At 40.8% G+C, this 16,827-nt stretch overlaps 1 protein-coding gene and 1 non-coding gene across 2 annotated transcripts in view; both read right to left on the reverse strand.

Annotated features, from left to right (window-relative positions):
- The window catches only part of LRRC36 (leucine rich repeat containing 36), a 50,968-nt gene that overhangs the window by 21,201 nt on the left and 12,940 nt on the right, over positions 1-16,827 (reverse strand). Inside the window, exons 3-7 of the mRNA XM_003799393.1 lie at positions 14,492-14,684; positions 13,633-13,729; positions 12,028-12,116; positions 3,212-3,339; positions 1,385-1,436 (exon numbers count right to left, since the gene is read on the reverse strand). Of these exons, the coding sequence (XP_003799441.1) occupies positions 1,385-1,436; positions 3,212-3,339; positions 12,028-12,116; positions 13,633-13,729; positions 14,492-14,684 (559 nt within the window). The remainder of the gene's footprint in view (positions 1-1,384; positions 1,437-3,211; positions 3,340-12,027; positions 12,117-13,632; positions 13,730-14,491; positions 14,685-16,827) is intronic.
- Positions 1,829-1,934, reverse strand: LOC111728340. Its single transcript, XR_002775663.1, has one exon. It is a non-coding gene; the product is annotated as a U6 spliceosomal RNA (small nuclear RNA).

Consider the following 16,827-nt stretch of genomic DNA (forward strand, 5'->3'; position numbering starts at 1 on the left):
AAAAAAAAAAAAAAAAAGAATATAGACCTGACAAGAAAGATGACAAATATAAAAGAATAAGAGACAAAGAGGACAAAGTAAAAATCTTTGACATGTATGTATTTAATCAATAGTACCAGAAGAATAAGAGAGAAAAATAAGTGCAGAAAACCAAAGACAATGGAAAATCTCAAAAGTTGCCAGAGAAAAAAGAACATATCCTTGCAGGAGTGATAGACTTCCAACTGACTTATCAAAATCTACCATAAAATACAGAATATAGTGAGGACTGTCAATATTCTGAAAGACCTAACTGCCTACCAAGAAATCTATACCCAGCAAAATTATTCTTCAAGAATGATAGTGAAATGAGGGTATTTTAAGACAAAGAAAAGCTGAAAGAGATCATCACCATTCGTATGTAAAGGAAAATGATCTCAGAAGGGAAGTCTGGGAAGGAAAAAAGAAATGAGTGAACAGTGGTAAATAAATGGATAAATTTAAATGAACATCAACTGTATAAAAATAATATCTTGTGAGGTTTTTGAAAATATAGAGAATTGGGCAGCACCTGTGGCTCAGTGGGTAGGGTGTTGGCCCCATATACCGAGAGTGGCGGGTTTGAACCCGGCCCCAGCCGAACTGCAACAAAAAATAGCTGGGTGTTGTGGCAGATGCCTGTAGGTGCTCCTCACCTAAGCCCAGGAATTGGAAGTTGTTGTGAGCTGTGATGCCACAGCACTCTACCAAGGGTAATAAAGTGAGACTCTGTCTCTAAAAAAACCCCCTAAAACCTCATACATATATATAGAAAGAATTAAAATCATAATAATGATTACATATAAGTCAGGAGGGATTAAATGGAGTAAAGAACTCTAAATTTGGGAGGCACCTGTGGCTCAAGGAGTAGGGCGCCAGCCCCATATACCAGGGTGGTGGGTTCAAACCCAGCCCTGGCCAAAAACAAAACAAAACAAAACAAAAACCTGCAGAAGAACTCTAAATTCTTTGATTTCCTCAAGAGAAAAGTTAAAATATTAATTAATTAAAAAATGTACAAGTTAAGGAGACATATTGTTATTTTGGGAGTAATACTAAAAGTAGAGACAGTGTATACCTTATAAACTAATAGAAAAAATAGATGAGTAAACAATAATAAATCCAAAAGAAGAAAAAGAAGCAGAATATTCAGCCAACATAGAAAATCAAGAACAAAGGAAGTCAAAATATCACTCTTCAAGCAGAAAAACCTCACAGGTCACTAAGCATCCAAGGCAGTTCCTCCTGAAAGCAGAAAAGAGTTAGTTGACCAAATAGGGCTCTGGATTGAGATACCCTCATTTTCTCCCAAATCCCATTTCCCTGCTAAGTGGGGGGAAAAATACTCAATGAGCAAAATACTCACCATCTTCCTGGTGATTGTCACTTGGCATCTCCCTTCTTGCCACTTCCTGCATCTATAAAAAGTTTGACAATTTAGGTACCACATAGAAAGAAGTCCCTGGGCATTCAGAAGTGAGCTTATCAGCTTGGAATACTTTCCTATTAATAAGGAAAACCATCCTTGCTAGCAAGGGAGACAGACCTTTAAAGCAAACACCCAGGTTTAAGCCTGTTAAAAAACAGTTCCAATAAAAGGAGATTCCAGAATTGCCTTAATATCCTTAGAAGGTAAAGGACATACCAAACAGTGGAATACTGTATTTTCTGTACTTTAGATAGTTTATTATAAAACTTAGATGAGGTTACACTTTCCAACTTTGTTTTTTCTGTTTAAAGGATTTGTACTTATTTTATCTTCTAGAAAATCTATTGACCACAGTAGTTAATGGGAGGTTTTGGTTTTTTAAAAAATACTGGACACTTCATGAATTTGCTCATCATCCTTGCCCAGGGGCCATGCTAATGTTCTCGTATCATTCCAATTTTTGTATATGTGCTGCCAAAGAGAGCACACTAATGGGAGTTGTAATAGGCTTAAAATTAAGCTGCAGTGTAATGAGGCAAGGACTGCAGCAAAATGAAAAACCATCTAGCATTTGCTTTTTTTTGTTTTTTGTTTTTTGTTTTTTTTTAGAGACAGAGTTTCACTTTATCACCCTTGGTAGAGTGCTATAGCGTCACACAGCTTACAGGAACCTCAAACTCTTGGGCTCAAGCAATTCTTTTTTTTTTTTTTTTTTTGAGACAGAGCCTCAAGCTGTCCCCCTGGGCAGAGTGCCGTGGCGTTACAGCTCACAGCAACCTCCAACTCCTGGGCTCAAGCGAGTCTCCTGCCTCCGCCTCCCAAGTAGCTGGGACCACAGGCGCCCGCCACAACGCCTGGCTATTTTTTGGTTGCAGCCATCATTGTTGTTTGGCGGGCCCGGGCTGGGGATTCGAACCCACCACCTTAGGTGTACGTGGCTGGCACCTTAGCCGGTTGAGCTATAGGTGCCGAGCCGGCTCGAGCAATTCTTTTGCTCAGCCTCCCAAGTAGCTGGGACTATAGGCACCTGCCACAATGCCCAGCTATTTTTGGATGCAATTGTCATTGTTATTTAGCAGGCCCAGAACCTACCAGCCTTGGTGTACGCGGCCGGTGCCCTACTTACTGAGCTACAAGCACCAAGCCAAAATCTTAAAACCAGTTATAACAAGGCCAGGTGCAATGTGGCTCACACCTGTAATCCCAGCACTTGGGAGGCCAAGGTAGGTAGATTGCCTGAGTTCACAGGTTCAAGACCAGCCCGAGCCAGAGCAAGAGCTCACCTCTAAAAATAGCCAGGTGTTGTGGTGGGTGCCTGTAGTCCCAGCTACTTGGGAAGCTGATGCAAGAGAATCACTTGAGCCCAGGAGTTTGAGGTTGCTGTGAACTATGATGCCACAGCACTCAACCAAGGGGTGACAAAGTGAGACTCTGTCTCAAAAAATAAAAAAAGAAATAAAAAAATGAATTATAACAGTTGCACTCCTGTTTGAGGAACAAAATACCAGTATACAATATGTACTAAAGTTATATGTATAAATGTATGATATTTGATAATAGGTTAGTAGGGGAGAGCAAAAGGGGAGACTGAAACAAATGGAGACGGTACTTTCCATCCTGTCTGGTTCTTTCCTTTTTTAAAGGGCCTAAAATGCCTTCATCAAACATGTCCTCTTAGAACTTCATAAATAATTGAGAGTCTACTGAATTATTAGTATAAATCATCGACAACTCAACAGATCAGCAAGAGAGTAAATACCTTACCTGTGTACCTGGTGGGAAAGTGTCCAATTTCTGATCTGGTGTGTCATTGCCCTGGGTTGCAGAAGGACATGTTAGGGAATCTTTTATTTCCCGGTTGGGGAAGGAAATAAAAAGTCCTTTGTTTGAGTCTGTGTTAAAAGAAAAGGCATACAATGAAGCACTGATCAGATTTCAAAGGCAGCAAGTCTAATGGAAAGATACTGTAAGGGAAGTCACAAGATTGAGTGCCAGTTCTAGTGCCACCACTTGGAAACCCTGTGAACTTGGGCAAAACTCTTAACTTCTCTAAATCCCTCACTTTGTAAAATGGTGATGATAAAACCTAATCTGCTTTTCTCTAAGGGTGGAAGCCAGGTGAGAACAAGGTAATGAATATGAAATGGCTTCATAAATTATGAAATTCTCAATAGAATGAGAGGAAGAAAAACATTTTGCACATTTCCTAAGTGAATAAAACAATAAATGTTGATACCAATTCAACAATGTCCAGCTACCGGGGATAAGTTAGGAATAGACTAATCAGCAGTCAGCACTGATTCACCATATCAAACCAGCTTATTTCTGCCTTGATTTCCTCACTTGGAAAAAGAAAAATGAATCAGAACCTATTTCACAGAGAAGAGTAATAAGTCCTTAGGTCTTACAGTATTTTTTGCCTTTGACTAGGCATATGATTTACCTATGATTTTTGCCAATTTTAAAAATAAAAAGGAAAAACAAAAACTGTATCCTAGTCTTGGCCACCCTGGAAACTGATACCAAAAAGAGATAGTTGGAAATTCTATTAGATCGTCACACTTGTACAAAAATGTCCCACATTTTTGATCAATATACTTACTAATTATAGAATTCTGGGATTTGATGTCTTCTAGGGCAACTTGGATGAAAATAAGGGTTTTGCTTTGTGTAGGATTGTATAAGAATTAACATACTGTCAAAAGCTTGGGGCTTTGTTAAACAATGTACTCTTCTGCTCATTTTCATCTACTTGTATGGCAACAGAAAGCTACTTAAGCCAGGGCAACTGAGAATACAGAGCGAATGAACCAGTCTCTTGAGAATCTGCCCCTCAGTCTATTTAGGGCTCTAAGATGCTTCCTATTTCTGAATTGCCTTCTGGGACTGAAATGTCCTACTTGAACATGAGATGCTCTTCCAATCACTGGACTTGACAGAACTACTTTTCTCAAAGTGACATGACCTATTAAATTTTATGGTTCCTGTTGCGGTAGTATTATAGAAGAAACAAGATATAGCAGAAATGGCTGATTGTAACCTAAGTCTCTGTAAAAACCACCACCACTGTCTATCCCAGAAAGAAACCCCTTGGCTGTCATTCCCAGTTCTCCCCTTTCTGCCATCCCCTGGCAACCAGAATATACTTTATGTCTCTATGGAATGGCCTCTTCTAGATATTTCATATAAATGGAATCATACAATATGTGGTCTTTTTGTCTAGTTTCTTTCACGTAGCATGATGTCCTTAAGACACACATTGTAGCATGTATCAGTACTTCATTTCTTTTTATGGCTAAAATATGGATATAATTGGCCTTGCCCAGTAGATATGAGCTTTGCTGAGTTGCTCTCACCTCCACTATGGCAGAGACTGCTAGGTGCCTCTCCCTCATATTCATTATTCCACTTAGAAGCTCCCCCTATAACAGCCCTAGACTGCCAACATCTGGATTTCTATATGAGAGAGAAATTAACTTCTGTTTGAGTACTGGGGTCGGTGTTGGGGGGAGTCTCTGCTAAGCTGACCTGTATCCAACCAAAACTCCATCATGGAAAACCAAGAGACAAGAAGAATCAACAAGTTGAAATAGGATAAATTTCAGTGAGTTATGAAGACGACCTTGGCACATCTGCTATACAGGAACAAGCCACTGAGGGTGATTATGGAGAGTTTTTCTTTGTTATTTTATAATTAAGATATTCATTAAATTGGGGCTTCCCATATGGATTCCTGCCCGCCCGCCCCCCCCCACCCCGCTGCCAGAGGTTCTGTTTCCTCTCTTCTGTTCTCCCTGTCAATAAACTCTATCCTGTCGTTTAAAAAAAAATGCTCATTAAATCAGTACATTTTAGGTATGATTCTATTTATTTATTTATTTTGAGACAGCCTCAAGCTGCCCCCCTGGGTAGAGTGCCATGGCATCACAGCTCACAGCAACCTCCAACTCCTGGGCTCAAGCAAGTCTCCTGCCTCAGCCTCCCAAGTAGCTGGGACCACAGGAGCCTGCCACAACGCCCGGCTATTTTTGGTTGCAGCCATCATTGTTGTTTGGCGGGTCCGGGCTGGATTCGAACCTGCCACCTTAGGTGTATGTGGCTGGCGCCTTAGCCACTTGAGCCACAGATGCCAAGCCTGTATGATTTCGTTTAAAGGAAAAAAAAGAACTGGCTGAAAGAGTGGGCAGGGTCCCTTTCAACTCACAGAATCTCGGTGTGCTAAACATACGCATCTACCTACAGGATAACTGTAAATTATCTTTAGCACGGCTTTCATTGCTGTCCAGAATCTGACCTTCTACCCAACACAAACACTCCACCCAAACCACCCCATCATTCAGCTTTCTTTATGACCTGCCACGCTCATTACCACTTCCCTACAGCTGTTCACAACACTCCCAGCTGACCAAAATGTGCTACCTCTCCTTTCAGGCTATCCTGGAACTCTCCTGTAAGGTCCAGTGGTTTTAGTTCCTGTGCCACGAAGTCTAAGCCACTTTGCATAGCACCCTCTGAGCTGATGAGCATGTCACCAGCCACATCTGTGTTTCTCAAGCTCAATGTTCTAATAAACTCTGAGGATAGGAATCCAGTGTAAGAAACTAAACTTCGTATATACATATAGAAAGATATCCTAAAACAATTATACTGAAAGACAATTTGGCAGTTTCTTACAAAGCTTAACATACTCTTACCATACGATCCAGCAATCATGTTCTTCAGTAATCACCTACATGAGCTGAAAACTCACACCCACACAAAAACCTGCACATGGATGTTTATAACAGCTCTAGTCATCATTGCCAAAACTTGGAAGCAACCAAGATGTCCTGCAGTGGGTGTGTGGATGCATCCAGACTAAGGAATATTATTCAGTACTATGAAGAAATGAACTTTTAAGCCATGAAATGATGCAGAGGAACCGTAAGTATGCGTTACTAAGTGAAAGAAGGCGATCTGAAAAGGCAACATAGAGTGTAAGTCCAACTATCTGACATCCTGGAAAAGGCAAAACTGTGGAGACAGTAAAAAGGTACCTGGTTGTCAGGTGTTAGGAAAGATAAAAGAATGAACAGGGGAACACAGTGAATTCTTAGGGCAGTGAAAGTATTCTGTGTGGCACTAAAATGGTGGGCATATGTCTTTATAACTGATCAAACCCATAGAATGTACACGACCAAGAGTGAACCTCAATGTAAATGGTGGACTTGGAGAGAGAATTATGTGTCAATATAGTTTTATTATTTTGTAACAAATGTACCACTCTGGTGGAAGACGATGATAGTGGCGGAGGTTGTGTGTATATAGGCATGGTGTCTAAGGGAACTCTGTACTTTCTGCTGAATTTCTTTTTTTTTTGGCCGGGGCTGGGTTTGAACCCACCACCTCCGGCATATGGGGCCCGGTGCCCTACCCTTTTGAGCCACAGGCGCCGCCTACTTTCTGCTCAATTTCATCGTGAATCTAAAACTGTTGTAAAAACTAAAGTCTATTTTCTAAAAAACCCCAGATTATCACTGCAAAAGAGCTATTTTGCCTTTATATCTTTTCAATAGTTTTCTTAACTGCTATCAAACAAAACCACGAAATTAAAGTGTCTCAAACTGCCTGTGGACCTCTAGGAGGTCTGGAATTAGCCCTGGGTTTGAAGAATATTAATCTGTATCATTCCTTGGACATTTTTATATACACCATTTGGAAAAGTTACTTAGTTCTTTCATGTTTGTCTCAATCTTTCTTTCTTTCTTTCTTTCTTTCAGATAGAATCTCAAGCTGTTGCTCTTGGTAGAGTGCTGTGGTGTCATAGCTCACAGCAATCTCCAACTCAGGTTCAAGCAATCCTCTTGCCTCAGTTTTTCTATTTTTAGTAGAGACTGGGTCTCGCTTTTGCTCAGGCTGGTCTCGAACTCGTGAACTCGAGCTATCCACCTGCTCGGCCTTCCAGAGTACTAAGATTACAGGCAAAAGCCACCATGCCTGTCTCAATTTTTCTAATGATGCAGCAAGTGCTTCAGGGAATGTTTGCTTTTTCTATTTCCAGAGTATATGTTCCAGAAGATAAATTATATGAGTTTACAAAGAAAGGAAAAACCCTTTTGGTTGAGGAAACGAAAGTTTTTGCTAAAATAGATGGACTTTGAATGGGGTCATAAAGAAAGGATAGGATTTGATTAAAGTATTTGAAGCAAAGGTCCAGGGTACCAGAACACCCCATGCACAGTTGACTTTTGGCTTGTGTGTTTTATCTCCTCATTGTAACATCACTATGTGTTGCTGGAAAGAAGGAGAAAAGAAGGACTATTTGGGAGGAGAGAGAAGTCTGGCTTGACTGGACATTATAGCTGAGAAATGAGAGATAAGGTTTCAGGTCAGGCTGAAGAGATAAATTGTGCACAGAGCTTTAAGAGATAAATTGTATGTCAGGTGAAGGAGTTGAGACTTAATAGGCGAGTGGGGCTGTAGAATTTTTTTTTTTTTGAGACAGAGGCTCAAGCTGTCCCCTGGGTAGAGTGCTATGGCATCACAGCTCACAGCAACCTCCAACTCCTGGGCTCAAGCGAGTCTCCTGCCTCAGCCTCCCAAGTAGCTGGGACCACAGGCGCCCACCACAACACCAGCTATTTTTTGGTTGCAGCCGTCATTGTTGTTTGGCGGGCCCAGGTTGGATTCGAACCTGCCACCTTAGGTGTACGTGGCTGGCGCCTTAGCCACTTGAGCCACAGGCGCCGAGCTGGGCTGTAGAATTTTTTGAGAGGCAAGTGTAAGTAATTACCACAGCTATGTTTTAAGAGAATTAACCTGGCAGTTAATTACAAAATGAATTGAAGGAAGTAGAAACTGGGTGAGAGGACTTTGATGAGGACGGACCAGACTTTGCGTGCCAGATCTGCTACTTTATTACTAGAGCAAGTTATTTTACCTGTTTAGGTCTCAGTTTCCTCATTTGCAAAACCACCTTGTTGTGAGGATTAACTGAGTTAACGGACAGTGCCTGGCCCAGAGCTGATAGCTATTAAGTGTGCTTGTTAAGACTCTATTATGAAAGGGAAAGGGAAGTGCATCAACTGAGGAGAGTATGAACATTCAGCTGGGCTTTAGAGGAGCAGCAGTAGCAAACCCCAACAAGATTCCGGGCTAGGGTAATGGAAAAGTTGTGGGAGTACCAATGAAACCTATTCAGGGCTGTTGAGAGCTGGGGGAAACGGTTCATTTGTTTGTTTTCTTTTGGGGATCATTTTGGACATGTTTAGCTTGAGGGGCTGGAAAGTTAAACAGTGGTGATTCTAAGCATATCTTACTGGTTGGTCGACAGAAATAGGGGACTGCCTGTAATCCAAGCACTCTGGGAGGCAGAGGCCGGTGGATTGCTTGAGCTCAAGAATATGAGACCAGCCTGAGAAAGAGCAAGACCTCATCTCTAAAAATAGCCTCAGTGTTGTGGTGGGTGCCTGTAGTCTCAGCTACTTGGGAGACTGAGGCAAGAGAATCACTTGAGCCCAAGAGTTTGAAGTTGCTGTGAGCTATGATGAAGCAGAACTGTACCAAAGTTGGCAAAGTGAGATTCTGTCAAAAGAAAAGAAAAGAAGAGAAAAGACAAGAAAAGAAAGAAAGAAAGAAAGAAAAGAAAGAAAGTGGTGCCTCTGGCTCAGTGGACGGGGCGCCAGCCCCATATACCAAGGGTGGCAGGTTCAAACCTGGCCCGGCCAAACTGCAACAAAACAATAGCCGGGCATTGTGGTGGGTGCCTGTAGTCCCAGCTACTCTGGAGTCTGAGGCAAGGGGATCGCCTAAGCCCAGCAGTTGGAGGTTGCTGTGAGCTGTGTGAAGCCACGGCACTCTACTGTAGGTGATAAAGTGAAACTGTCTCTACAAAAAAGAAAGAAAGAAAGAGGGGAGTGGTGCAGAGAGAGACCAATACAGGCTGTCAAAGCTAGACCAACGTATTTAAGATGTGAGGAAGTAATATGAAATAAATATAAATCAATAATAAATTTACTTATTTGCAAATAAAGCTGTAAAACAGATGAGATCAGTAAGGGCAAGAGTAGAGAAAGACTTTATATCTTTCAGGAGGGCCTGAAGACAGAGCCTAGGTTTTGGGGATTTGGGAAGGGAGAAAGGAACCTTTAAAGACTTGAAGATTCTATGTTAGGAGAACAGGAGGAGGCTCCAAGAGAGTGGAAGTTCCCTGACCATTGGAAATTATTGGTGGGAAAACATTGTTTTGAACAACTGAGCTAGTGGGAGCTTTTCTCCAGAAAATTTTCTCTTAACCTATGTCATGGCACTAATGTGGCACAACTACTTTGATCATATTAGATTACCAATGGCACTTACAGGCAACACTCCCCAGAGATCAAGCACAAACACAATTTTCAGTGGAAAGCAAAGCTCTTTAACGTTTCAAGTAGCAAAATAGATTTTGTATTTTAAAAAAGCCAGGCAACAGCTGGAGCTTCGGAGAACCTTCAGAAATGGGCCCTTTATCTAGTAAAGTAGTTTGTTCTCAGAAGAGGGTGTGTGCTTTCAGGCATTTTAACTTGTGGAGTGAATCTTGTGTGTTGTGTTGATGTAATATGGCATAAATGAAGTCTAACTATGCTTCAAAAAAATGAGTCTATAAATGTAACTAGAAAAATAATAGTAGGTTGTATATCAAGAAATACCGTGTATCAAAGTATTAACTCTCTTTAAGGGCTGGGCTTATAAGTAATAAAAATGTTCTTCATGCTTTTCAGTGTTCTCCAAAATGATTACAATAAAATTACATCAATTTAAAAATATTTAAAATGCTATTTATTTATTTATTTATTTATTGTGAGACAGAATCTCACTATGTCACCATTAGTTGAGTGCTGTCGCATCACAGCTCACAGCAACCCCAAACTCTTGGACTTAAGTGATTCTGAGTAGCTGGGACTACAGGCACCCACCACAATTGCCTGACTACTTTTTGTTGCAGTTGTCATTGTTGTTTTAGCTAGCCTGAGCTGGGTTTGAACCTGCCAGCCTCAGTGTATGTGGTTGGCACTGCTACGGGTGCTGAGCCTAAAAATGCTATTTAAATGAAACAAAGCACTGGACATGGTGGCTCATGTCTGTAATCCCAGCTACTCTGGAGACTGAGCAGGGAGGAGCACCTGAGCCCTGGTTTCTCAGGCTGCAAAGAGGCATGATTGCACCATTGCACTCCAGCCTGTGAGCAAGGGCCACAGAGCAAGATCCTGTCTCTAAACAAATAAGTAAATAAATAGAAATAAAGCAACTTACACTCTCATCACTATATACACTGTGACACCAGGAAAGGAAAATTAAATCATACTTCACTATGGCTTATTTTACCACAAAGTACTGTCAAAATGACTTATCAATAAATGTTCACAGGCACAGATAAGAAGTCAAAAAAAAAAAACTGCATTATAAACTGAAAACCCTTAATGTCTAAACTACAAAGTCAATCTATTAAAGTGATTGCTGGCATTTTAGAAATTGATTTTTAGAGTTTGTGTATAATTCTTCAAAGAAATGGAGGCCTAGAGACAGAAGAAAGTTTTTTCAAGCAAAATGTTATCTGATGGGGCGGCGCCTGTGGCTCTAAGGAGTAGGGCGCCAGCCCCATATACCAGAGGTGGCAGGTTCAAACCCAGCCCCGGCCAAAAACTGCAAAAAAAAAAAAGAAAGAAAGAAAGAAAGAAAGAAAGAAAAAAAGAAAGAAAAGAAAGAAAAGGCAGAGCCTGTGGCTCAGTGAGTAGGGCGCTGTCCCCATATACCGAGGGTGACGGGTTTAAGCCTGGCCCCGGCCAAACTGCAACAAAAAATAGCTGGGTGTTGTGGTGGGCACCTCGGGAGGCTGAGGCAAGAGACTCGCTTAAGCCCAAGAGTTTGAGGTTGCTGTGAGCTGTGCTACGGTACTGTGCCAAGGGCAACAAAGTGAGACTCTGTCTCTAAAAAAAAAAAAAAATAAGGTTATCTGATTTATCTTATAGTGCAAGGCTAACCCACAAAGACACAATGAATGCAATTTCTCTGGTAGAAAGCTTTCTCTTAGCTTATGGCATGACTATTAATGTGGCATTAACACTTTATTTATATCAGCTTACCAATAGTGCTTATAGGAATATAGCAGAGACATTCCTCAGGAATACAGATAGCCCAAACACAAGAGAGACTGCAAAGGTTCTTGATGGGGGAGCCCAGGGGACCCAGGTTGTGAGGTGCATGGATGCAGATGAGTCATGAGTCTCTAACTAATGAAATCAACCACCAAAGCAATATTGGCCCAGGGTCCTGCTGGGTTGGGCAATATAATTTTCTGGGTACGTTTTCTGATGTAAAGTGATGTAAATGAAATTAACTCTCTGAGTACAGCTTGTCCTTTGATGGGATATGGGTTCGGTTTGCTCGGTAAGGTCCTTCTGGCAATGAGAGGAGGAAGGAGAAAAAATACAGCCAGTAAATCTTATGAGTGCTTCAAATTTGCTCTTTCTCAGCTATTTTGTCTTCGTCCTACCCCAGATTGGCTGTGACAGCTGAGACAACTGATATTTTAATCATTTTATGATCACAGAGAGAAAACTTACCTGCTTCAATCCTGGTGTCAACATCAGCATTGACTTTTGATGCAGAACTTTCATCTGTCACACAGGTTTTCATTGCCTTCTCCCTAGAGCTGCCACATAGAATAATTCATTTAAAACTCAAAAGAAGGCTTCTGAGATCACCAGTAAATGCTGTTTAGAAAACAGCTCATGGTGATCACATTTCTTCTTCAAAGGCTCTAAAATATACTAATTCAATTACATTCACATATATTTCAGTTAAACCCATACTTTTTAAAAAGTCAATATTTATACTAGGAAATATATGAGAAGGACACTATAGTTCAGCCTTTAAAGTATAAAAACTATAAAATTCAGAACTTATTCTGTTTCTGACATAAGGTCTGAGGTAGTAAGAAATTTTCTTTTGTTAGAACATTCATAGTTAGCACAAAGAAGGAAAGGTTCTGCTGCCAAGAATTACGGCACAAACGATAGCCATTAGTTGAAAAAACAGACAAGAGGCTGGGCGTGGTGGCTCATGCCTATAATCCTAGCACTCTGGGAAGCCAAGGCCAGAAGATTGCATGAGGTCAGGAGTTTGAGACCAACCTGAACAAGCATGAGACACAGACACACACCTCTCAATCTCTACCAAAAATAAACAAAAATTAACCAAGTGTGGTGGCACACGCCTGCAGTCCCAGCTACTTGGGAGGCTGAGGCAGGAAGATCACTTAAATCTAGGAGTTTGAGGCTCAGTGTCTGTGGCTCAAGTGGCTAAGGTGCCAGCCACATACACCTAAGGTGGTGGGTTCAAATCCAGCCCAGGCCCGCCAAAACAACATAAGAAAAAAGTACTAATAGATACATTTGTATATGTCTATAGCACACAAATGATTAGAAGGATATACACCAAACATTACTAGTAGTTAACCCTTAGTAGTAGGAGATAGAGTGAATTTATGACTTCTTTCCGTGTGCTTTATGTAATATTTAAATTGTAATGGACTCCTATCTATTTTTCAAAAATAATAAAGCTATTTTTGAAAGCATGAGTTTGAGGGTATAATAAAATGGTACTTTCTTGGACAGTGCCTGTGGCTCAAGGAGTAGGGTGCCGGCCCCATATACCAGAGATGGTGGGTTTAAACCCATCCCCAGCCAAAAAACTATAAAAAACCAAAAAGGCACTTTCTTTAAATAAGATGTTTACTTTTTGTCTTGTAGAGAAATGTTTCCTTTCTCGTCCTTTAACAAATTTGTCTCTGACAATCTTGCCTATAGTAATATAACCCTCCTAATTCAATAGAAAAAGACCATGAGCTGATTGATGGCCAAGAAAGTGTTGGTAAGCCCGAGAGGGCTGAGTTATCTCATACTATCCTTATGGATAAACTGTAAAAATCAGCTTTTGAGAATTTACAACAATTATATCCAGACCCAGTAGTCCAAGAAATCAGGAAACTACCCACTGAGGGCCAGTTTCTCATCCCAGATAAATCTATGTGTGGGATACTTTTTCCCCTAATCTGAGGATTTTTATAACTTATAGAAGATTTCTGCTGAAAAATGAAGTTAAGCAGGAATTCACTATGATCTCTGTCCAGAACCAAACTCAAATTTTTTTGTAAGGAATCCTCTTACCTTTTATCCACCTCTAAAAGAAAATTTTCACTGTTGCCCAACTGACTAAAATGCAGCTTGGCAGCTTTTCTCTCACTTTCACGTACAGTTCGGTCATCTGGAGGCAAAAACCGTGGTCTGAGCATGTTTCTTTTTTGGAGTAACTGGTAGTGGGTCAGAAAATCATATTCACAGAGGAAAAACCAAAGACCAGTCTCATCTTTGTGTGTTAGAGACAGCTCACAAAATAATGCTATTATGTTGTCACTGGAGCAAGCAGTAACTAGGGGAGACTACCAGGAACCATAGCAACAACTGCCACACAGGTGTAACTATAGCAGGAATAGCAGAACTTAGAAACTACACGACCCAATGGCTGAAAGAGTTTACTTAGTTTCCCTATAATGACTTTCTGGGGCCCATGTGAAATCTACTTTTGTATCAGTAAGAAATGTATATTCGACGATACAATTACAAGGAAATACAGATCAGCTCATTTAAAGGAATGTTTCTTGTTCCTTGCCAGCAACCCCCCCCCCAATGGTTGTGTTAGTTTTCTAGTGCTAATAAAGTTGCAGAGTTGGGGCACCTGGAAAAATAATTCTCAATCTGGAAATTTTGTGTTGAGGAGGAAGTCGTGGTGAAACCATCAACTGAAGAAAAACTAAAGCTGGAAGTAACTGATAAAATCATAGATTGTCATTCAATGAACAATCAAAGGACTCGTCATACATCCTGCCAACCAAAAGAGCTACATAAATATTGACTAATAAACAAATATATCCTGCCAGTGCATACTCTGGGCCAACATCCAAAAAGTTAAGAGGCAGCTGATTTAAAGTAAGATTCTGGGGAAAGGAACAGAGGAGGAGGGTCTCACCCAGTTTCTCCAGAGTTTGTAGCGTGTATACAGCAAAGAGTCTGTAATCTGTATCTTTCCTGACAACAGGATTAAGTCTCAAATCTAGTTCTTTGAGGAAGGGTAAAGGCTGTAGACGGGACACTTCCACTAATGAAGGAATGTTGTTATAATATAAATTCAGGTCTTGGAGGGAGCATAAATACTGGATGCCCTGCAAGGAAAAAAAAATCACATTATGAAACTGTATCTCAGTAAGGACTAGGAACCTCACAGATAAAGATGGAAATATACTTTTTACTTTTCATCCTGAAACATGTTACCCAAGGTCCCCATGAGTAAGGTGGGGCTAGAACTGACAAAATCATAGGCACTAGTGTTCTATATATTAAATAGATAGATTCATAACACATTTCCTCCTTTACAAAATATGACCTCCGTCTATCAGTCAGTTCTCGGCATCTCTTAGCTCCCTAATCATTCTCCTGATCTAATCCAATCTTTTGCAGTGGTAGCCAGACCAAGGCACTTTAGTATTCTCTCACCCTGGCCACAACCACTCTTCTGATCTCAATGTACAAAAGGAAGGGAGGGAGGCAGAAGAGCTGGTTTTGGGGGGAAAGAGCATGATTCAAAAAAAAGAACAAGTGTTTGTGTGTGTGTGTGTGTGTGTGTGTGTGTGTGATAGTGTGTCTTTATATCTCAATGCTTTACTTACAGTGTCAAAGTACTATGTGGGGAAACAAAACCATGCTATCTCAAGACTTCCCTCTTGGACCAGACGAGGACCTCACCTGTCCTTGTTTCCCTCTTCAGAGTTACTGCCACCATGTAAACTCCCCATCCAGTCAGTTGTTGGTTGAAATGTTCCTCTTCATTCAGTTCTCTTTCTGTGGACTTAGTAACCCCACCCCTGTACCTAACTGGCAACAGTACAATCAGGACTAGGAAACTTGAGAGGAAAAGCCTCAATGTTCCTCCCCTGATGAAACCTGCTATTGAAAAAATTTAGTTACCTTTCATACATTTAGCCAGTTTGCTTTTGCTCAACACTAGCTTTTAGGACAATTTAAAAACATCCATGCTTATGTATAACCACATACTTTTTTTTTTTGAGACAGGGTCTGGCTTTGTTGCCCAGGTTAGAGAGCAGTAGCATCACTGCTGCAACCTCCAACTCCTGGGCTCAAGTGGTCCTCCTGTCTCAGCCTTCCAAGCAGCTGAGATGAAAGGTGCATATCACCATTCTCACCTACTTTTTAAAAAATGTTTTGCAGAGACTATGTTACCCAGGCTGGTCTCAAATTCCTGGCCTCAAGCCACCCTCCTGGCTTCCCAAAGCACTGGGATTGCTGTGTAAGCTGCTGCTCCTGGCCCACCTCTATATTGTTCATGACTCAGGAATAGTTATCAGTGCCTTTAGCCCCACTCTCAGCACTGTAGACCATTAGGACAGTCTTTAATATATCTAATGGCCAGCTCAAGTAATCTTTCAGTGTCTCTCATTGTAAAAATCAAGCAAACAGGTTCTAGCCTCTCATTTTTCCCAGCTGGCATGAATTCATGTATTCCCCCAAATTTACACTAAAAATAATCACAAAACATTTTCTCCAAGGAAAAATTTAAGCAAAGTGATTCAGAATTGATAGAGATAAATATATGCAGTTAAATCATATACATGCAAAAAATATATATAGAATGTTAACATTTACTGAGTGTTTCCTATACACACACACTCTTATATGTTATTTTGATTACATGTTAATTTTTTTTTGTTTTGAGACAGAGTCTCTGTTGCCTTCAGTAGAGTGCTGTGATATCGCAGCTCACAGCAACTTCAAACTCTTGTGCTTAAGCGATTCTCTTGCCTTAGCTGCCTAAGTAGCTGAGACTACAGGCACCTGCCAAAGTGTCTAGCCATTTTTTTAGAGATGGGGGGTCTCACTCTAGCTCAGGCTGGTCTCGAACATGTGAGCTCAAGCAATCCACCTGCCTTGACCCAGGGGTTAGGATTACAGACGTGAGCCACTGCACCCAGCCTACATTATGTTAATTTGATTTATCTGCACAGTAGGGTTTTTTTGCCCAATTTATAGAAATAGAAAGAAAGTACAAAACCAAATTACAATAATGTCCACTTAATTTTTTAGCCTGAAAAGGAATAAACAAATATACAAATGAAAAGAGGAGCGCTGAGTAACTTTGAACTAGTACTTTCTGAAACTGATTGGTCAAATATAAATGATTGCTACAAAATAGACTAAAGACCTAGTTCAGGCTCGGCGCCTGTGGCTCAAGCGGCTAAGGCGCCAGCCACATACACCTAAGGTGGTGGGTTCGAATACCCAGCCCGGGCC

The sequence above is a fragment of the Otolemur garnettii genome, unplaced genomic scaffold (genome assembly GCF_000181295.1).
Source record: "Otolemur garnettii isolate 467f Iridium unplaced genomic scaffold, OtoGar3 scaffold00151, whole genome shotgun sequence".
Classification (NCBI taxonomy): domain Eukaryota; kingdom Metazoa; phylum Chordata; class Mammalia; order Primates; family Galagidae; genus Otolemur; species Otolemur garnettii.